The following is a 23,083-nucleotide window of genomic DNA, read 5'->3' on the forward strand; positions in this document are numbered from 1 at the left end:
AGGGTTCTGAACGAGACTGTCTTGAATTATTTAGTAAGAAATACTACATGCTGCTAAACTAAAGTCTGTTGTATGAAGTGCCAGATTTTAAGTCCATCTCCTATTTTGGCATATTTAAACTGTAACTGACCTTTGTTTTACATTGTATCAGTCCTTTTTTTTTTTAGAGGTTTTGCTTCTTAGAGTAACTAGGATCAGCATTTTTACCAGAGTCTTGATGACAATAATGCATATTTTTACAGAGTAATACTTTTTATGTCAGTGAAGACTGACAGGGTGAAGCCTCTTTTCAGGACCAATGGAATTTTTTAATGAAGAACTTCAAGTGTTTTAGGACATTAAGTAGACGAATTTAAAAAATGGCATATATGATTCAAAAAAGGCTGTGAAATAGGTAACTCACTCTATTCTAGACAGCAGAATAAAGAAAGGAAGTAAAAATGTCATCTTATGAGCCTAATCAATATACATTTTCTAGGTTTAACAAGGATATAAGGGCACAATGTATGCAACTACTAGTACTCCCCTTTCCATCATCCTCCTGTGGCAGTTGTCAGATGTGCAAGCTGATATTCTTGGAAAGCTTTGTACTGCATTAAAGGACAACTGTGCTTACACTCTGAATTTCTATCTTAACAGTTCAACGTTTCCTGGAAGGACAGATAGCCTCGTTGTTACTTATATAAGTACATTGGATGTCTGCGAACGTACTAAACTTTTTGAGAAATACTTAAAATTAATGTACATAGTAGATAAAATGTGAGAGCCATTTTGTATATTTCTATACATAACTGTACCTGTATTTTCTGCTCTTTTATATTCTGTACTCGTATGGAATTTGGTTTCAAATTTAACTTACAGCATCTGCATCACTGCCTAACATCAGCGCTGTGTGTTATGCTCATGTGTTCTGGCACATATGCATACACTTTTTTGCATCTGTGTGGAAGATACCTAATTGCTTAAAGAAGCCTGATCATTAGCATGTGTTGTATGAATATTTTAGAATCAGAGTAAACCCTATCACAGGTGTTTGTCTGAATGAAGAATTACTGGAGGAGCCAGAGCTCTCTGCTAGGGCTGCCAGTTTTAAACAGACTGTAAGCTGTCATGTGGTAATCATCTATATAGTTGCACATCTTACTTTAACTTTATTGTGCTTGTCAAACTAGAACTGCATCTGGTTTACTTTATTTAAGCTAGAGTGTTATTAATAGTGCTAAGTCTACTGTTGTTAGTATTTGTCTTACTACTTGGTACAGACAAAATCCATTCAGTGTGAGACACTAGCACATAAAGTAAAATAATCTTGTGGATTTCTGTAAGAATTATTTTTTCACTAAGAAATACAGTTAGGCCCAACCATTATTTCCTGAAACTCTACCTAGAAATTTATTCTATGTACCTTTCTATATAATATAGAAGAGAATTCTGATTTTAAACAGCTAGAGATGTGCATTTGAAATAGTATATGTATTTTATAGCATCTCACCTCCAAATGCCTTAGTCCATAAAATATACTGCAGAGTATAAACAATTGGCTTGTTGACTGACATCTCAACAGATTTTCATAGACAGATACCATTTACCTATAGGCACCCTTTTTCACTTTAGGATTTCAGCTGGTGGCATTACCACTGCTGAGATCTGACCACCACTTCCTCTGGGTTTGGATCAGCATTTATATTTCTTCCTGTCCATCCAAATTATTAAACTCTTTTGAAACTAGAAGAGGTTAAAGAATTGACGAGTCAGCACAATGGTATTACACTGACCATTGTTTTCCCTGTAACTGTAACTGTAAGTGGTCTACCATGCTGCTATCTATATCTGTGCTAGTCAGTCCTGACTGGAATATTCTTCGATTGTTATTCTTCTCTCAGAATTTTTGGGTCCTCTTCTAATCCTGTGATTTCACTTCACAAATAGCATAGCTAAAGACTCTACATGAAGCTGCAGCGTTAATTTCTGTAATAGAATTTTAATGCTTCCAGACTTGTCTTATGTTTGACAAACAACGAAAGTTGCGTTTTGTTTCTCAGTGTTGTCTTTTATAACAATTTCTGGTCATTTAGCAGATAAAATGAGCTGCCTAGGATGTTTCAGTACTTTGAAATTGCATACAAGCTTTTGTATGCTTAATTTAGGAACAGTAACTATTTTTATTTTTTTTACCATCACAACATCATTGCTTTACATTTGTCAACTTTTAAATCCATGAGGTGTCCTTTAGCTCACCAGTTATAATATCTCACCAGAATTGTCTTTGAAAGCTTCTGAATATATTTACTACTCCTTCATCTGGATTATTAAAAGGTCTTTTGTTCTTTTCATATGCAAGTACACTCTTTCCAATCTTTCTTTCTTTCCCTTTTCAGAAGTTTTAAAAGTGAAACTAGAACTAAAATATTTGTCTTTTTATACAAATGATCTCCCAAAATGCTATCCATGTGATAACATGCATTTTTCAACGACGTGATTTTGACTAGAAGCATATTCCCCCTTTCAAAGCTTAGAATAAGAGTCTGGAGAGCAAAAATGTAAAGAAAGCTATGGAATCTGTTCTCGTCATCATGGTAAGTGTATGTGTCTATGTAGCTGTCAGTGAGCTTGGACTTAGTAAAGAGCTGTTGATTCTAGGAAGAGAAATATATGTCTGACATACTTAAACATTTTTCTCCCACAAAGAGTGGTATGAATTTTTTCCAATCTTGATCAGCCTGTATGGAGTATAAACAGCCTAAATTTCCACCTGCCACTGTTTGCTGTTCTGATTTCCAAGAATCCAGAAATATGTATTTTTAATTACTGAAAGTAATATTGCCTTGGATATATTAGTTACACAAAATATGTTTGAGCAATACTGTCAAGTAAAGACACCTTGAATTCTGACCTTTCACAGAACTGCAGCGCTCCATGGGGAATATCCTCTGCTTTCAAATCCTGTTTTAATACTATTTAAAAGCTTTGATCCTTTTTATCAAAGGAAAATCACTGGAGAAAACAAAGATACTAATACGTGACTCCATACTTGGTTAGGCAAGTGCAAGGAACTTTTATATTGTTTTCTTTCTCCTTCCCATGGTCTCTGTCGTTTTTTTTGTTTGTTTGTTTGTTTTTTGTTTTTTTTTTTTTTGTTTTGGTTTTTTTTTTTTGTTTGTTTGTTTTTTTTTTGGTTCATTAGGAACTGATGGAAAAATAGAAGAGGAATATGGAAAGAGAAGAAAAGGCCAGTATTCAAATGAACTTCTGTCAATTTAAAGTTTCAAAATGAAATTTAACAAAAGCAAGTGCTGGATTCTGCACCTGGGATGGATATATGTACAGTAGGGGACGAGAGGCTAAAGAACAGCCATGCAGAAAGGGATCTGGTGGTTCAAATTGATGGCAAGTCAGCAGTATGCCCTGGCAGCCAAAAGGGCCAGCCATATCTTGGGGTGCCTCACCTTGAGTACTGTGTGCAGTTTGGAGCACCACAATGTAAGAAGGACGTAAAACTATTAGAGTGCTTCCAAAGGAGAGCTACAAAGATGGTGAAAGGTCTAGAAGGCAAGACGTATGAGGAGCAGCTGAGGTCCCTTGGTTTGCTCAGCCCCGAGCAGAGCAGGCTGAGGGGAGGCCTCATGGTGGCCTGCAGCTCCCTCACGAGGGGAGCGGAGGGGCAGGTGCTGAGCTCTGCTCTCTGGGGACAGCGACAGGACCCGAGGGAACGGCATGGAGCTGGGACAGGGGAGGGTCAGGCTGGGGGTTAGGGAAAGGTTCTGCACCCAGAGGGTGGTTGGGCACTGGGACAGGCTCCCCAGGGCAGTGGTCACAGCACTGAGCCTGCTGGAGTTCAAGGAGGGTTTGAACAGTGCTCTCAGACATATGATCTGAGTTTTGGGTGGTCCTGTGTGGAGCCCGCAGTTGGACTCGATGATCCTTGTGGGACCATTCAAACTTGTGATATTCTATGTTTCTGTGAAGTGGAGAAGAATGAGGAAAAGGGCCTTCTGCAGATAGTATATTTGGAGGAGTAAGCTGACTTTCTTCTGAGCATAGAATAAGTAGCAGTGATACGTTGGAAGTATATAGAAGGCAGTTATGTCTTAGAAGTCTTTCTTCACTAAAACAGGTAAATATCATTAGGAGACTAAGAAGTGAATGTGTTAGCTTTGAAAAAATAGCCTCAAAATTCTGTTAAATTCCTTAGAAAGTCAACAGGTCTGTTTTCTGTTAAACAAGCTTGCAAATCTTTTACTCCCCACTGTTCAAATCAATTTGTTTTACATCTCACTGTTAAAAGGAAGAGCAAGGAAAAACCACAGAAAACATGGTAGATCTACATTTTGTTTGAAATCTGAAAGTTTTACAGTTTGAGAATCCCATTTGTAAAGGGCATTTCATTTGCTTTGTCAGCTGCTTTCTGATGAGTTTTTTAGGGCTTGTTGAGAGTTTCTGCAATAAAGCTGAAATGTACATTATGTTCTCTTGAGAAAGGACAGTAGGATAACTGAGAAAAGGAGTCTGTTTTTTCCTCTTGGCCTTCAGTTTAAATGCCAAAGCTTACTAAATCTAACAGTAAAATAGCAGAACTATTACCAAAGTCACCAATGCTCCTGAAATTTTTATACATTGTTCTAATTCTTCTCTTAGAGTATTACTGAGTCTTGTTAAATAAAAACTAGCTAGTAGTACAAAAATAACAAAAATTGTCTTATTTCTTTCTGCCCAGCCCCTGTCATGTACTTAAATGCAGCGACACATTCACACACACACACACCAACTAAGTTTTTGTCAGCTGTCACCCAGAAGATCCCAGTCTCAGACCTTTTTGTGTATATATGTATTTAAGCACTTTGTACAATGTTCTCTCATTCCTGAGCCATATGTGAATATTACGGACAAATAGTAATTTGGGAGTCTATGCTTCTTGCAAATAGCAAAGTTGTTCCTTGCAGCAGTAAGCAAGAAGTCAAGATACTGCTAAACGGAGAGAAAGAACTGAACAGACATCTGACTGGTGGTTGTCACAGCCCTTAAACCTGACACACGTTCACTGGCAGCTTCAGTCATGTCAATGAAATTTGCCCCGTTTTAAAAAGTATTGTTGTATTTCTCCCTTCAGAACTGCTTTTTTTTTTAAGCATTCACTGATATGCAGCCAGCCACTTTTCCAGTACTTTCTACAATGCTAAACAAAAAATTAATTGTTTCAGTAAGGAGATTTTACTTACTACAGTGATGAAATTCCTTGTGAAATGCAGTGTGACTCTATGTTCCTGACTTGATCTTTCTAAGGATGTCCTTCACTCAGATAACACCATTTTGCACTGTGATTTTCATGAATGGTGCCAAATTGCTTAACTTTAATTTATTTTTAAATTTACCTTTTCTAATTAAATGCATCTGTGAAGCTTGATGTGAAATTCTGATATGCTAGAGGAGAACAAGTCATCAAAGTTCAATTGCCAGGAAGGCATTAGCGAGTGTTTAGTAGTGCTATAGTGTTCCAGGACTTAATTATTATTTTACTCTCCAAAGTGGATATATTTATAAATACATCTATTTTGATCGTTAAGGTATTTACAGCCTCCAGGTTGAGACTGCTGCAAATACCATCAGCTTGCAGTACAACTGGTTGAAATCTGAGCTCTATGCTGTTTTGTTACCTGGGAGTCAGTGTTGTGTCACCCAGGTAGAGGGCCACCTTCCTTTGCATTGTTGCACTGCTGCAAGACAGCTCTTCTGTCTTGTTCCCTGTGTTTCTGTAAACTGCCTCCTATCATAACTGTAGCCATGTCAGTTTGCACGTTTACTGGCCTAAAAAAAAGGAGTGGAAGATTTTCTGTGTTTTGTTTTGTGTTTAATTTTGTTTTGCTTGTTGTTTTCAGAATATCAGCATGGATAGTAAATTCATTGCTGCTAAGAGGTATTGAATGTGTTGAATCGAAGGGCTGAACACAACGTGGGCTAAGGGTCTCTGGTCCTATCCTCACGTTAAAATCACCTTTGAGATTTCTTTACTGATTATGGCTACACAGTTCTTGCCCTATTCTACAAAGTCTTTTCAAGAACTTTAAAGCATTTTGCATCCACAAGATTTACATCCCACATAGAACCATTTTGTCTGGGCCATGTCCAGAGAGTTTCTCTCCCTGCAAATGAAATTGTTTTAAGAGCTGTTCAAGTCATGTTTAAAGTATAAAGCCCAGCAACTCATTAGCTTGCACTTTACAGAGATGTAAATTAACAAGAACTTTCTGTAAACCAAATACTGTTTTATGCTCCTGCTCAATTCATGGTTCTAAAGGACCTATAATTCTGAACAACGCTTTCAAAAAGGCAGTTACTAACAAAAGCTCCTAGTGGGTTCTGTGTAATTATTTTCAAATTAGCAGCTGCTGTCAGGACAGTTTAGATTTGCACACTGTAAGCTGTAACTATCAGAGATGCTGTCTCAGTCAAATACAATCACACTGTGTTTTGTTACAGCAGTAAATAATTGAATTGGAATTTATTTCACTAGAAAGCTTTCTTGAGGATGACTGGCAAACTAAACTCTCTTCTCTTTCTAACAAAGACAGCTACCTTTGATCTTTGACAGCTATCTCCAGCTTGAAAAGCTTGTTCCATAATAATAAGCTACAAGAAATTTTACAGTTCTGAATATGGTTGGAATATGAAGAAAGTCTTGTTGTTACAATATCTGTGTTGCAATTGCAACTCACAGCTCCCTCAGTGGAACTTTGGAAACAGTTATGCAATGAAGGATCGTTACTTTGACACACAGATAAGGTACAAGTATTTATAGAAAAATAAAAGAACAAACAATACATTCATACAGATGTTCTCGTGGTACTTGTCCTGACCTGACGTTCTTCTCCCTAGTGGTTACCTATGTTGCTCTCATCACCTGAGGTTCAGTGCAAGCACTGAAGCTTCTGTGGGCTAGGAGCAGCTCACATGCAGGTCCTGTATCTGGGGGTACATCCTGTGAGCAGCAGGAACAGCAGACCAGTGCCTGTAAGCAGGCTCCTGAACAGTGATAATTCAGCTTCCTATCTATGAAGGAAAGGTAGTCTGCAGAACCGTCCCATAATGAAACGGCGGGGTGAAGGTAATAGGACCCCTGAGCATGCATTGTCAGCCTGCACATTATTCCTGCCTAATTTCTCTTTTCTGTTTACTTAGCATTTGTGTTTTATTGTTGGCAGGATCAGGAAGGCTGACCTCCATTAGTTAAGCATGTCCTCCGTCAGTATTTCTTGCGGTTGTTTTGGGGCTTTAATTGGCCTTTCCTTTTGTTCCTTGTATTTGCCTCTGTCATGTAACTGACACTGATCGGGTCTCCATCCTCCACTGCGGTTTAGCCCGTGATACCTCATTGCTAGTTGGATTGAGATCATGAATGAAGCTTCTTCTGTTTCTTCTCAGGTCAGAAACCTTGAGCTGTAGTGTGCCTGGCTAGCACCTACATCTGGGGCAATAAGGGTTCGGAGTTTTTCCTCTTAGCCTATTAATAGTGCTTTCAATATGTTTTTGCCAGGTCCAAGCTGAAATGTTTTGGCAGGACCATATGAAGAGGCAGTTACTGCCAATGCTGTGCTGTGTGCGTTTTGATTTAGCAACCCAGGCATTTCAGTTCCTCACCTTTCGCGTACAATTAGATTCACATATCAGACCAAGTGTCCCCTCAGTGTGTACGCTAAATCTTTGTGCTCCATTGGAAAGTGAAGGCAGTATAATCATCCACATCACTACAGCTTTACAGTTTTTTCATTAAATTACATGGAATTGAGATTTCTATATATCTCTAGCCCTCCCCTGGTACCAGAACCTCTTGTAGGAATGCTTCAGTCTGTAGCTTCTAATATTTAAAAATGTAGTTTTGATTAACCAAACAAACTAAAGGATAGACTCCTAACTTAATAGTGTCGAGGTCTAATGGGTTGCTTCTGTAATTAGGACAGAAGCTACTGATACCATTTTTCAACACATTGTGTTTTGCCTGAAGTAAGAGCAATAGCAAACAGCTTCCCTAGATACACTCTTTGATCCTCACAGTTCTTCCATTTTTTCAAGAGACAGCTTATTACTTCTTATTCCAACAGGGAGTAATGCCTTTTTTTTCTGCTTTGTTATTTGTCATCTTACATCTAATCTACAACAACCTTCTGTCTTACCTGTGGTTGGTTGTATCATGTTAACTTCGTTTTTATTGGGATCGGGGGTAGAAGGTGGCTGTGCTAAGATAAGCAGTATTTTTGTGTAGCAAAATTATTCAGAGAACACAGAAATGCAATGCATAACTTGTTTAATTTTCTTTTCTCCATCTTCTATTGACTCAGCCCCCCAGCGCACATGTCTAGAAGTGCCCTTTGCTTCTCAGGAGCCCTGGGTGGTGTAGCTTCACAAAACATGTTTATTGAGTCTTAGTGTGAGTGATTCAGCTTCCTATAGCCTTTTCTTTCCCAGAAAACTGTATGTCAGTCCTAGAAAAAGCTGACTTACCATGGATGTTTCAACTCCACGCTGTTTACCTCTGTTATTAACTGGATGTCCACATCTACATGGTCGTTGCCCAGCCCACAAGCCCTGGTGAATTCAGAAAGCCTGAAGAAAACTGGTTCTAGTCATACAGGATTGATGTAATGGAGATGCTCTGTGAGAACAGGTGAAAATGAGCTGCCCTTTCTTTTGAAAGAAACCTCTCAAAAGGTCTAGATCTTCCACACAGCTTCATTATAGGTAGAGATAGGCTTGTCACCTTAAAGTTGTGCAACATTTCCATGTTATTTTCAGTTACTTATTCCTGTACCAAACTTTATGCTGAAAATAGCCATTGCATGTTTTCACTGAAGCATATTTAGAGAAGGTGACATTGGTACTTCTGAATATGTCTGCTGCTTTTTTCACCATGTTTAAAAGCTCATCATGTCTGATTGAGATTCAATTTTATAGGCATGTTTTCAACCAGTGATTGAAAACTGATTGGTTCTAATGTCCGAGATGTCCCTTGCTTGTTTCTGTGTAAGTTCTGCACATTTGGTCAAATGTAAGACAGTAAAAAAAATCTCAGTACACACCCACCTAGGGGAGATTTATTTGAGTCATGCAGATACTTTAGCAGAAGCTACCATCTGTACTCACCAAAGTCTACCTCAGAACTTAGGTATTCAGCAGAACTTTGACTTTCAGTGCTCGCTGTGGCCATAATTGCATCTCTTGGTGAAAACAAGATGATATAATGTGAGAATTATCCATCTGGTATACTTGTCGAGGAAGAAATACTATAGAAGAAGGATGCATGTTCTTGTAATCAAATGTGTAATTATAGTTTCCAGAAATGAAAAAGAAAGGAATATAGATTTAAAAAAAAATCAGGCATTTGCTGATGTTTCAATACTTTATAGATCAACTTGGAATTGATTTTACTTAAAGGGGGTCCACAAAGGAATGCCTCAGGTTAGTTTTACACAGAAAATCTCACTTAAAAAAGACAGTATATTTGTCAAGGAAGCTTGAAGCAATGGCCTTTCTACATTTGGGAAGTAAAAGAGGTTAGGATATCTCCAGAACAATATACTGAGAATTAAATACCTTTTAAAAATCAGTCCCAGATATATTTTTGTATGTTTTTATCGCAGTTTTCTTTCCTTTTTCCTTTCCAGATTGAAGTTCACTTCCCAAATGCCTTTTCTTTTTTTCAGTCAGCAATTCTATTTTCTGATAAGGCTTTGTGCTTGATTTTTACAACCCCTTTGACTTTTTAATCTTATGAGCTTTCTCTCATAATATGTTCACATAAATATTGTGCTACAGATTTGTCAGGAGCTTGGTTTTAAATTCTTAACCTTCCAGTACGCTTATCTGAACTGTACAAATTCAGCGTAGCTAGTTTTCGTACATTTTGGTTGCAAGTAGTGATCTTCTCTAAAGCAAAAGTGAAATACGTGTGAGTACAAACCCAGACACAGCCAAATTTAAACCAGAAACATTTTTGTAACGATCACAAGATGTCAGAAATGCTGCATACATTGAGGAAAGGAAGTTGTTTCATCTGCCTGATGCAGACAGTACCCATGATACATAGCCCAGAGCTTACATTCTTTTTTGTTTAATTTTCCACTGTATTTCAGTTGCTTCCCTTCTGCTTTTCTATCCGTTTCCATGTAAATCATCTTATGTCATGTACATCATTGTTTCTCTTACAGTGTGAGAGGCTTAGTCTCCTCTTGGATTTAATTTGCCTTGCATGATAATGGAGAAAATATGATGTTTTTTTACAATAAGGTGACCCACGTGCTTTGATTTGCTCTGAGACATTGAAAACAGAATAGAGAGTCCTGAATGGATGTACATCAGGACCAAAACTGTCTGAACTGTCCTCTCATGGCACTGATTGCGCACCCTGCAAAGTTTCTGTAAGAGGAGAACAGGACAGGAATTATGAAGGTACACCCACCTGTGTCCTTAGTCCCAGTGATTTGACTTCTTCTGACGCTTATAATGGTGAAATTCAATGCGTTTAGAACTTTTCAAAAACCTCAAAATGTAGACACCATTTTTAAAAGCCTGCTTAATTTCTGTAAAGCTGTGATTACATTTTAGCAATGCTTTCTTATTTTTCATTTAAATCCCATACAGATTGCTCGGCTTCAATAGGAAAAAAAAAGGTGAAAAAAAAGTGAAAACTTGGTTTTCACTGCATTTTATCTGGGCTAGATCATGAAATCCGTGATGAAAATGTTTTTTTGGTTGTGTTTCTGTGAAGACTTCATGGAAAATGGAAAGAATTTCTTCCTGACAGATAAAAATCATGACAAAATGTAGCACAAATGCATGCAGAATTCAAGTTAATCTTTAGAGATATTGGTGTAACTACAAGTTGTTTGCTAAAGCCAGTTATATTACAAAGCTTCTCTTCTTGGTTAATGTGCAGATGTCATTTTTTCTGAATGTAAAACTCCTGAAAGTGACCAAGTGCCAGCACTGACTAGAAGCAGTCCTAGAATTAGCATGTGCCAAGCAAGGACCAGCACGTTGCATGCTCTTTGCTATCCATACTGTACTGCCTTCTAAAACTTCTATAATCAAATACTACTGAAATGTAGAAATAATCAGAAACTAGTAGTTTTAAGCATAATTTTGTGACTTGAATCCTGATAACATCTTTACCACTCTAAGCTGGCTTATCTAGCCAGCTATTGTAAACAGCCACGTAAGGAAGAGACATGCATATATGCATGTATGGTAATGACCCCCTGATGCTCCCCCTGCCTCCAGCTATTTTCAGCGCAAGGGATTTCCGGAGCTGCTTGTGACCGTCTGTTTCATATCCTTCAGTGGATCTGCCTTCCAAGACTTCTCTGCTCTCCCCATGAACCCTTACAAATTTCTGACATTCACAACATCCGTTTGAAAGGTTTTTTGTTGTTGTTTTTTACAAGTCTGCTGTCTATCACAAGAATAGCCACAACCTTTTGCTCATTCTAAACTTGATTCCTATTGGGAACCAGAGATAGATTCAATGATTACACACTCTTATTAGTAATTTGGCTTTTTCATCCTTGATTTGACATAAAGCTCTTAAGTGAATACCACCATCTGGTCCTGGTATTTATTTCTGTTCATGCTGTATATCTGTGCTCTGACATCTACCATCATCGTTTCAGAAGACAATTAATAAGATAATACAGTGGCAGATTTCCCCTGCGTTTTATGGGCATGGTTCTTGAGAGGTTGATAATATTATCAGCTTCCTCTTTCTTTTTTTTTTTTCTTTTTCCATTTGGCAGTGGTTCAGACCGTGCTTTGGAGGAATCCTTTAATTAACTATTTTGCATACAGTGATGGAATAATGTTATAAAAATATTAGAAGACTGTTGTAAGATTAAAGTTTCTGGAACTTGAAAATTGCTGGAGAGTTGCATGCAGTAAAACAAACACAAGAGTATCCTGGAAAGTTCAAGCGAGTCAAATTCAGCCTGCACACTAAAATGAAGCTGAAAATTGAAGACACACTGATCGTTTATCAGTTACCTATCTGTTAATTAATTTTGCCCACAGTACAAGCATCCATCTCCTGTTTGACTTCTAAGTACTATGCCTGTTATTACACAAAACTGTCATTGAGTTTTTCATCAATGCTCAGTGAAAATCTGTTTTAATTCTAAACTTGCATTTCACTCTATGAAAGCATATATTCTTGATCTTTTTTCTTCCTGCCAAGTCTGGAAATCAGAACTTTAGAAGATGCTCCTAGTGATAATGCTGTTTTTCTAGAAACTCCCATCGCTTCGAAGCAGTTTTAGTAATGTTTGTCCAGAGGCAGGTTAGTTTTGACTGCTTAGAAAAAAGATCTAGCATGTGCTTAGAGAACAGGGGCTTCCCTATAACCTCACTCCAGTCACCACAGCTATTGCTTCTTCCGTCTTCAACAAATGCCAAACAATTCTTCCTTTCATCATCTATAAAGTTTGTGTTGTGTGTCAGGTGAAACTAAAATAAAATTAGCATAGGTCTCTTCCTGAAGTTCTGGTTAAGGCCTGATGGACTACTCAGCTTGTTAGAGGATAAATGTGCAAAGAATTTCCATTAAAACACATTAGCAGCATTTAATAACTTACTCATATCATGTAACACTTAGGTAGTGCTTGCACTGGATTTGTAATTTGACTGTGTTGATGAAGGCTTTAGTCTCAGAATCCTTTCCAGCAAGTGCAAAATAAGAGTACTTTTCATTACTAAACTTTAGAATAGGCAGTTAATATAAAATGTGTTGGGGTCTTTTGTATGAGAAAGATTTGAATGCTAGCTTGGCTTTTTTTGCTTTTTCAAAGAGTAATGAGCAACGTAATGCACGTTTCTATAAGTGTGAAAGAGATTATGTGTAAAAAAGTTCTAATGAGGAGTCATTAAACAGAGAAATGTACAGATCACAAACGAAAGAAAATGTGTTGATATTTCCTTAGACTAAAAGAGGAATGAAGGGAAGTGAAGCCAGACACCAGCTTCAGCCTAACTGGAGACACCATGGTACATACCAAAACCAGCTAACATGAATAAAAGTTGCTGGAATTGTTCAGCACCGCAGATGATCTCGCAGGCTTTCATAGGGATGAAAATGTGAAAATACTGATAAATTGTGTGATACTGTTCTTTGAAAGAAAAGATGAAAGTCTGTTAAAGTAGTAAAAGTGAAAAGTAAACAATTTGAACTGACTTTTGCACACTTTTTTGTTTGTTTTTTATAGGTGAAATGAGGAATGATTTATACATCACTGTAGAAAGAGGAGAATTTGAGAAAGGAGGGAAAAGTGTGGCCAGAAATGTGGAAGTGACGATGCATGTTGTGGACAGCAGTGGTCAGATTTTAAAGGTACCTCTGTTGTGTATTTTTCCTTGCTGTAGTTAATTTTCACGTGTAAATAATCTTTTGTGGCCTTGTCTGATGAATACAAAATTGCTTTGGAAAGGTCGTACGTATCTTTTGCTGTGTTTACATATTCAAAGCATTTCCACTTTGCTTAAAATCTCTATCAAAGCGCATGTGTGTTTTATTTATGTGATCAATTACATGATCCAGATAAGCACCTAAAATTGCCAACCAAATAACTAATGATTCCATTAAGGTGCTCTAAAGCAAGATTAAGTTCTGGAGAATTTTTGATTTGATAACTTTTAGTAGTTACTCATTTTCTCATGTTATGTATGCAGAACATGTTTCAATCATTTTGCATCATCATTTTTATTGTCTAATTGAAATAAATGAGAGATCACTGATGCAAAAATGACCCCTGTGTGGGTATTAATGAAAGAATAAATTACTGTTCCTTCTTTTCTTCAGGTTTTGTTGCATGCTGCTGGTGATACCTTAAAGGCACTACTCCTTTTAGATTTTCATTATTAGTAGATGACTGTTGCTCAGATTTTTCTATTTCTGTTTACCTCCAACCTTTTCCATACCTATTTAGCATCTTTTTTTTCTTCTTTTATTTGAAGATGTTCAAATATGTTCGTCATGTTGAGGGCTATGGGCTGACAAAATGTAGGACGGCTGACGGACATAGTTGGATCAAATTGTGTTTGTGTGTGCTCATATCTATGAAGTGAGGTTGAGTGTGTAAATGCATGGAGTGTAATGAATGTATATTATATATAAAAGCTTTTTTTCTATATGCATGTATATATATATGTATAAAGGATATTAAGATGCAAAGGTGATCCTGTATACCTGCCGAGGAGAAAAGCTACAGCAGTAGCTTATTTTACCTGCAGAGAATTGATAGGTATCCCCAAGACAGGACTTAGACAAAAACATTTGCTTACTTTACAATGGAGAAACCATTCTGAGTTTTGCAAAAACAACCCAATGCTGTGTTTGTTCCTAGTCAAGGGATCCATATTTCTTCACTGTTTCATGCTGGGATGTATCACTGACAAGAGCAGAGTTATGGATCTATTTCAGATGACTTTGAGTCTGGGCTGTTCTCATCTCACATAAATTCTTATTTACTGCTTGAGCATAAATACTGGATAGCACACCCTGTATCATGGGTTTCCACTTAACATATGTTGCTTAAGCTTTCTTGATCACCCAGTTTCCCCTATAAAATGCTTTAATTCTTGTCTATGTGGATGATTCTTGCCATGATTTTTTCTAAATAGCAAGTGTTAACAAATTGCTACTATTTTTGTGGGTTTTACAATATTGAGTACAATCCCACATGTGGCATTTATGATAATAATATGGATATTAAATAGTGTTCCTTGTAAGAACGGTTCTTGATGACATCTTAGGAGTGATCTAATTTATCTTTAAATATTTAATCAATATTATTTCTTCGTTAGGATTTTATCTCATTTGGCTCTGGAGAGCCCCCAGCCAGCGAGTACCATTCCTTTGTGCTTTATCATAACAATGGTCCCAGATGGGCTGAGCTGCTGAAACTTCCTATTCCTGTGGATAAATTCAGAGGAGCCCACATCCGCTGTGAATTCCGGCACTGTTCCAGTAAGCGCTGATCACGACTTCTCCTAGTCCTCTCTAGGAGAAACCAGTCTAGTTTTATTAAATAGTAATAGGCAGCACTGAAGGTGCAAATGTAAACAGCATTTCAAAATGCAAATGTAGAATTTACCTGGTGAATTATCCAAAATGTTCCAAAATCATACCTGCTCCGTAGATGATTAGCAATCCAACCGCTTGAAAAAATATACAGATACAGTATGGTCAATTAACATCCCTTTTGTATTTTTTGTATTTTTGTATTTATAAGAAATAGTGACATCTTCAGGCATATAGAGAGAGGTAGATACTTTATTTGAAAACATTAGTGCAGGTTAGCCTGAGGATGACCTAAAATGAAGATCTGTAGGTAGAAGCTGCTATAGTGGATAAGTAACATACACACAGAGTAAAACACAAAACAAAATTTTAAGCAAAACCCTTTCTCTTCACATTGGAATTGCTAGATCACATTCATTTGGGTCTCCTGGCATTCTGTATATTGCAAAGGTTTTGTATTTGGTGGTTTCCACTATTTGACATTAATAAAAACCAAAACAGTCCAGAATACTGCTTTCTGATTTACAGTGAGATAGCAGAAACCATTAGAGGAGATAACATACAAATCTTCAAAGAAATGTAGGATATTCTTAGTCTGACTAGCTGCAAATAGTTCCAGAATACTTCCTTATGCTATATTGTACCTGTTTATTTGTCTAAAATATGAAATGTTAATTTTAAGTGTATCTATTTACATATATATTTCAGCAAAAGAAAAGGGTGAGAAGAAGTTGTTTGGCTTTTCTTTCGTGCCCCTAATGCAGGAAAATGGGAGGACACTGCCAGATGGCACCCATGAACTCATTGTACACAAGGTAATTTGAATTAGAAATCATTAACTGTAATGATTCCTCTGGAACATACTACAAATGCCCAGAAACATTAGGTTGAGAAAGACTGTATTCATTACCAAATGAGTGATAATCTTGTCTCCATTAAAATACCCATTGCTGATTGTTTAATTGCTCCTTGTTACAAACGGCAATAGAATCTAGGCGTACATTTCAGTGCACCGTATGTACTGTGGAGTCTTACTATGTTACATTATAATGAATTTCATAATAGTAAGTTCAATTAAAATAGAATGGTGATAACTACTTCCTGAATTGCTAAAAATTGAAAATGAAGCAATCTTTCATGCAGATGTATTCAATGCTATCTTTTTTTATTTGTTTCCCCATTTCTTTTATTGTTTCCCCATTTCACAGTTGTCTTTTTGTCCACAGGTTTTGATATGCTTCCGGATAGATTTTAAATTTGAACTCAAAAATTTGTCGCTATTTATTTGATATAACCTGTTCAAAGTTTTTACTTCATTATTGCCTCAATGTGTAATATGAAGGTACAATTCAAAAATAGTTGCAACAGGCATTTTCCATTACTGAGAACTACCCATGAAAGCAGTGAACTGGAAAACGTGCTTATATTCTATATGTATGTGACCATTTAATCTAATTTTCTGATCTGAAATTAGTATATTTTCATTAAAGAATGTGCTGACTCATTTTGTCTATACAAATTAAACTTCGTAGATGGATTAGATAGCTCCTACAGAGAAAAAAAATGATAATTTTAAGGACATGTAATAACTTATTTTTGAAATCTTAGGTTTTATTTTTGATAATGTATATGCATGTGTATATATATGTATATATATATACACAGATAATGCATATTTAGCATGGCTTGATGAAGTTTTTTTCTGAGTTATAAAAATGTTTGAATATTAGTTCTAGGACATTAGTCTTTAAATATTTATGCTATTTTAAAGTATGTTTAAACATAGATACTGATTGTATTGTAAAGCAATTTTTTTCATAGCTTAAATTCTACTTGACTAAAGGTAATGGTATTTATTTAAAATATTAAGCACATAACTTTGCATTATATTTTTTTCTGACTCGTGCTTTGAATGGAAGCAATGTTCAATGGACTTCACCTGTTTGAATTCATTTGTATGAGACCTTTAAAAATACTTCAATTTCTGGCAGAGAAACAATAATGTAGGAAGTTGCATGCAGTACATTGATTTTAACTGGTTTGTTTTCACAGTGTGAAGAAAACACAAACCTTCAGGATTCTAGTCGCTACCTCAAACTCCCCTTTTCAAAGGGAATTTTCCTAGGAAATAACAGCCAAGCAGTAAAAACCACTAAAGAGTCCTTCTGGATTACGTCCTTTCTCTGCTCCACTAAACTCACACAAAATGGTAGGATATGTTGATTATTTAAAACATCATGAATTCAAACGAGTGTGATAACTAGTCTTTTCCATGCCAAGCAAGAATGGATATACTCAAAGATAGCTTATGTTCTATCTGTTTTACAAACTGGATTTCTTCACAATTTTTAATATCCAGATGGAAACCAATGCAGCATGATAAACCACTGATTTTAAGTAGTTCAAGAATGCTTTTTAATTTAACATGATATTGGAATCAAATGCAGCGCTCTTGGAATCAGCTATCAAAACCCAGCTGCTTTACAAACCCTTTTAAATCTGTTTGCTTTGGAGTTTTTATGAAATACTTATTTTGTAGGCTTTAGGATGTGGCAGTTTGGTTTTTATTGGGTACATACAGCTTTTCTGTTTTATCACTTCTCTTCCTTTATGCCAACAAACATTTACTACTGCTTAAAGCAACCTTATACGCTGGATATTATGAGAAGGAGATAGAAATACGTGTGATACGCTCCTTACTATTGCAGTGCATAAAATTCTTAAAATTCTTGTTTATTTGCCATACTAATTACAATATATAGCTGTTACTCAAACAGGCTTATATTTTTGCCAAATTTTTCCACAGGCTTATAAATATTGTGTATTTCCTTGTTAATGTTTCTGACTATTCTTTGATGTCCTCGGTTTTACGTTTTTCTTAGCTATTTATTTCATTTGAAAAATCTTGCTTAGCTACCTCTTGTATGAAATGATTGTATCTTTACCCTTCTCACATGTATTACGATAGAATTGCTAATTGCTTGCAAATTGATTATAGGTCTTTAACAAAAACTAGAGAAGCTTTTTAAGTGGAAATAGTCATCGTAATTTTCACCATTTAGTAGCAAGTTTCCGAAACAGAACTATGTGCAAAGAGTAAATGGTCTGTTTCACTGTGCACATCCATTCTGTATTCTCATAACAGTTAGCTTCAAAGTAATAAAAGTTAGTCAATAAAAGATTTTCCCCAAAGATGTTAATAGGCAATCATAAGCTAAATTTGTTCCAGTTAAAGGCCTTGATTTAGGAAAATGCATGAATCTGCTGGTGCTTAGACATGCCTGAAAATGCTGCTTGGGACTTAAGTGTCTCACTGATGAATAGTTTCACTGTTGACTGGGGTTATAGGAATTTCACTACTTTATGTTCACAGTACAGGAGTTATTTTATAGTTGATGTAAATAGATGTGTGACGTAGGGCATGAAATTTCCATTTATTTTATTTTACCATATACAGAGTAAGAGAGTGTAGAATATCTGAATAATATTGATCCCCTTTTCAGCTCTGAAAGAGTTAACAATTATTTCAGCAGTACTTCAGAGGGTGGAAATATTTTCAATAGACAGGCTCATATTTTCTCCAAGGATCTTCTTTGGGAAGTTCATCTTGGTGAGTTTCCAAATCCCCATTCTTTTAAACAAAAATTTGCCAAAATCTATTGCATGCTCAGAAAATGAACATAGAGCAAAGCATGTGGATACTTGGTCATGTGAGCATTACTTCAGTTACCCCTGAGAGAATGTAGCATTTTTATTAAAAAAAAAAAAAAATACAGGATTTAAAAGATCTGTATATTCTATTTACTTTTGTAGTAAATATTTGTATCAGTATTTTAGAAAATTGCTGATTTTTTTAATCTGTTTTTAAGTGTGGAGATTTTTCTGAAGTTGTCGGAGATTTGCATGTGTCTGCAAACACCAGTGACCTGAAAATGAATTGGAAATTACGCTGTTGGTCTGGCTGTGGTTTGGGGGAAGACCCCAAACCCAGACTTGTAAAGGGTGTGACTGAATTAGGCCACAGCTTTCCTAATTTGCTGGGAAATTTTACTTAGCTGTCATTCTCTCATTGACTGTTCCCACATGCCATCAGCCCTCATGCATATTAAAATTATGGGGACTGGGGGAAGGAGGCTGGCTTCCAGTTGGTGGAATCCATAATTTCCTTACCCTAGGTGCTTTGGAGGGGACTTGAGGATGATTTCTAAGCAGTTTTCAGAGAGCTTCTAACAGGGGAGCCTGTGCATTCATCAACAGCTCTTGTGAGAACCCATCCTTATTTAATCTGTCTGTCAGTTGTATTTTCCTTAGTGTGACCTTTGACCCTAGATAGTTAATCAGTTAATGTTAGCAAAACAAAAAACAAAACCAAAAACATGCCTGCTTCTTACCTGAATTTGAGTTGTATTTCAGTTGTATTTTATTTTCCTAAAAAACAAAGTAGAAGAGAGAATATAGTATTTTGGTACTGAGTAGTTATCAAAACAGTCCCATGTAGGTTTTGACATTTGGGAGGGATCTCTGCCTGCCAGAGAGTCAGGATCCATCCAGCAAGTTGGAGTATTTTAGCAAGCTGGCATCCACCAGTTTCTCAGCACTGATCAGCACATCCCCAGTAAGCAGCTGTTCATCAGCCGAACAACACGCCATACAGTGTGTCTCTTGCAGTGCAGGGGTGTAATCCATCTATCGGAGGAGGGAAAGCTAAAAAAAACTGAAACTCGTGATTAATAAAACAAAAGCAATGGATTAACTTTTCAGAGTAACCCCCTATTGGTGGGGGGTGTTGGCAGCCCCAGAAGCAGCCTGCTGGAAGAGGAATACAGATTGCTGGTTAAAAATCTGGCTTTCTCATTCTGAAGTGCAATAGTGCTGCACTAGGCCAACTGCTGATGTCTTGGGATTTATGGGACAGGGATGGAAACATCATCCCAAACCTGTTCCTTATACAGTTAATTCTAAACTGTTTGTTACACCTAGCACTTTGGATATAAACTACTGACTTTAAGAAGGGAATTGTTTTGTTTGGCAAGAGTGGTAGCTCAGGTGTGGGCTATTTTTTATGTACAAATCAGATCATGGTATAGAGAAGGCATTGGAAATGTTTTTCTTCTTTAACAAAGTTTATCAGCAGCATTGACTTTTTCCCTTTTCCAAAACTATGTTTTCCTAGTGGACTTATTTTGGGGGACATTTTTATATTCTCGTTTCTCTTACTACTTGATGCATTACTGTCCCTTTCCCTTGTGATTCACGTCAGATTTTCTATTCATGTCATTTATGCTTGGGCTATTCGCTAATGCCGTCTCAGCAGTGTCTTTCCTCCTTTGCAGTTTCCTTGAAATAAGTGCTTTGAAGTGAATGTCTTACATTTGCTTTCTCCTTCTTTTTTTAATCCTCCAACAAATCCCTAATATTGAGTGTCAACTATCTTCCCACAAAGTTCCTCCAGCAGACCTGTAAAGAAGTATTTTTCCTACTATGAACTGACAGCTTTAGCTACTTTCGCTGTTCCTCAGCTTAAGTAGAGTCTTAAACAGGATAGAGGGTAGGAGTCCAATTAATTATCCAGACGACAAATGCATTTCGATAAGGTTTTGTAATGTTTGTTATTTGAAAACTCCTGACAAGAGGAATAATAAGACCTATCATTTGTCCCTGATCTTTGGAAGGTGTCTCTGACACACCTGGGACCTTTCCTCACTCCTAGTGGCACTCAAAGACCTGTCTTAATCCAAACCCTTCCACACGAGAATACTGTGAAGCAAAACAAAAAAGAAATGTATAAATGCGTTAAAAGAATTTGTGACTGCCAAAGGCACAAAGATTTGTTCCCACCAAAAGCACCAAAATATTAGGGGAATAATGCAGAGGGTTTGCTGTTAACAGTTCTGGCAAGATTTCAGTACAGGTGGAGATTAATTTAATATTGTTAAGGGCAGAAATGCTATTACATTCCTTGTTATGGGAGAGAGGAACTTTCCTGGAGCAAGCTGGGAAAGAAGTGACACAAAATGGGGATCAAACGTTACTTGAGTGTGAAAACAGTCTGTGGTAGAAAGAACCCAACTAGCTGCTGAACCAAGAGGAAAACTTGCAGTTACCTACTTCTCTTGATAAGTAGCAAGGACATTTCAGAAGAACTGGATCCTTCTGAAACAATACTGGACTGTGATCAAGTAGAGTGTTTCAGCTTAAGCTGATTGAAGGGTTGGACAGTGGTTATGTTTTCTGTTTCAAGCAGCCAGGCTTTGTGAAATTCTGAAAAGCTGATTAGTGAAATGTGCAAGTAGTAAACTTGAAGGTAAAGGAACTTTGGGATTTATTTGATTCAAGAGTTTGAAAACATGGAACTTCTGTGCTCTGAATGCAACTTGGAAGGAGTGCTGCAGCCCTAACTGAGTGAGTCATGGGCAAAAAAATGTGAGGAGTAAGCAGAGAACCTGCACCAAAAGGGAGAGAAATAACAACAATGTGTCAGGGTTCAGCAGGGGTCAGGATGAAGTGAAAACTGTTAAAAAGACAAGCAAAGTTCACAAAACTCTGTTTTCAGATACTGAATGGTATTTATTGGACGTGACATTCCCCATCTCGTAGCAAGCTGGGATTTCTTGTAGTATGTCTTTGAAGCTGAAAGCAGTAACGCATGACTTAGTTATAAATGAGTACCCATGAGTAATAAATATATTACACGAGTAATAAATACAGTACCTATGTTTAAGATAGGTGGAAGAGTAGATATGTTAACTGGGCCATCACTCTGATGAATTTTGTGCAAGTATTTACAAGAAATCACAGATGAAAATGTACACATGGAGCTAAATGGAATATGTTATAAAACCCAGGATGGGTTTATCAAAGGCATTTCATGCCAGAATAAACTTCTTCATCTTTCTTTCCTAAGTTTTTTGTTGTTGTTGTTATTCAGAGGAAACATAGCAGATCTAAACCATCTGGACTTCAGTGACACACCACATGGGAAATTAGAAGAGATACAGATTAGAACATGTATTTTAAAAACTGGTAAATAACAGGCTAAAAGGGAAAGAGCAGGTTGCACTGTAATGGAAGGAATTTCCTTCCTGAATGGAAGGAAAATACTACAAGATCTGAAGAATTTTGCATGGTACTGATGCCTCTCATTTGGTGGAGTCAGCCTGGCGGCTGGAAGGACGTGGGAGAAGGAGTTGCTTCACTAAAACCTGAGACTATAAAAAGCCTGATAATGAAATTTGCTGCTAATGGGCAGTGGAAAAGGCTCATCAATTGAGGGAACCAAATGAAAATATGATACAGACAAACCAAGGCAACTTTGATTTAAATAATTAGTTAGAGTGGAAATTAGATGAAATCTAATGGTACAAAAGGCAGGATCATGCCCTAATGGGGACTACTGAGGATTCTGCTATAGCCAGGGAGCTGAACGGCATTAAAAAGAAGAGTTGTTTGTGTCACCAATGTGATATACCTCAGAAAGGAAAATTCTACAACACATATGCCAGCTGTTTGCAGCAGACATGCAAGCCTGCTCATGATGATACAGAGAACAGTGATGAGGTCTCATCTGTAATGTGTATGTACCATGTTGATCAAGAAGGCTAAAGGAGAGTGGATTAAAACAGGAGCAAGCATGAAGACACTTAAGAGTGGTTTAGCTCAGAAGAGTTTATTTTCCAGTAGAGATTGTCTTGCTTATTGACAAAGCAGAGGCATTATGTTTGTGCTCTAAAAAGACATAGGAAGATGAGTATTTTAAACAATTCATACATAATTATCAAGAGACTGTTTCTAGCTGTCAGGAGACAGCTCTGGAAGGTGTCCTTCAATGGGATGAGAGACAGCAAGATAATTACTTTTTTTTAAGGTGGCAGCTGACAAATTTCTAAGCAAGACTGCATAATATAGTTGCCACAAGAGATTGATTTTAGTGACCCAATACCATGTTTTTATTTTCTATTGGTGAAGCAATTATGGGATGGAATGAAAAATTGCTATTGTTGGGCAGATCATATTATAGCAAATCTTGAGATG

At 36.8% G+C, this 23,083-nt stretch overlaps 1 protein-coding gene across 5 annotated transcripts in view; it reads left to right on the top strand.

Moving 5' to 3' along the window:
- DOCK4 (dedicator of cytokinesis 4) overlaps window positions 1-23,083 on the top strand; it is a 250,323-nt gene that overhangs the window by 141,924 nt on the left and 85,316 nt on the right. For all 5 annotated transcript variants that reach the window (XM_035320881.1, XM_035320922.1, XM_035320890.1 and 2 more), the window contains exons 14-17: window positions 13,239-13,363; window positions 14,836-14,998; window positions 15,761-15,867; window positions 17,105-17,261. In XM_035320881.1, coding sequence (XP_035176772.1) covers window positions 13,239-13,363; window positions 14,836-14,998; window positions 15,761-15,867; window positions 17,105-17,261 — 552 coding nt within the window. The remainder of the gene's footprint in view (window positions 1-13,238; window positions 13,364-14,835; window positions 14,999-15,760; window positions 15,868-17,104; window positions 17,262-23,083) is intronic.

This window comes from Oxyura jamaicensis, chromosome 1, assembly GCF_011077185.1.
Source record: "Oxyura jamaicensis isolate SHBP4307 breed ruddy duck chromosome 1, BPBGC_Ojam_1.0, whole genome shotgun sequence".
Classification (NCBI taxonomy): domain Eukaryota; kingdom Metazoa; phylum Chordata; class Aves; order Anseriformes; family Anatidae; genus Oxyura; species Oxyura jamaicensis.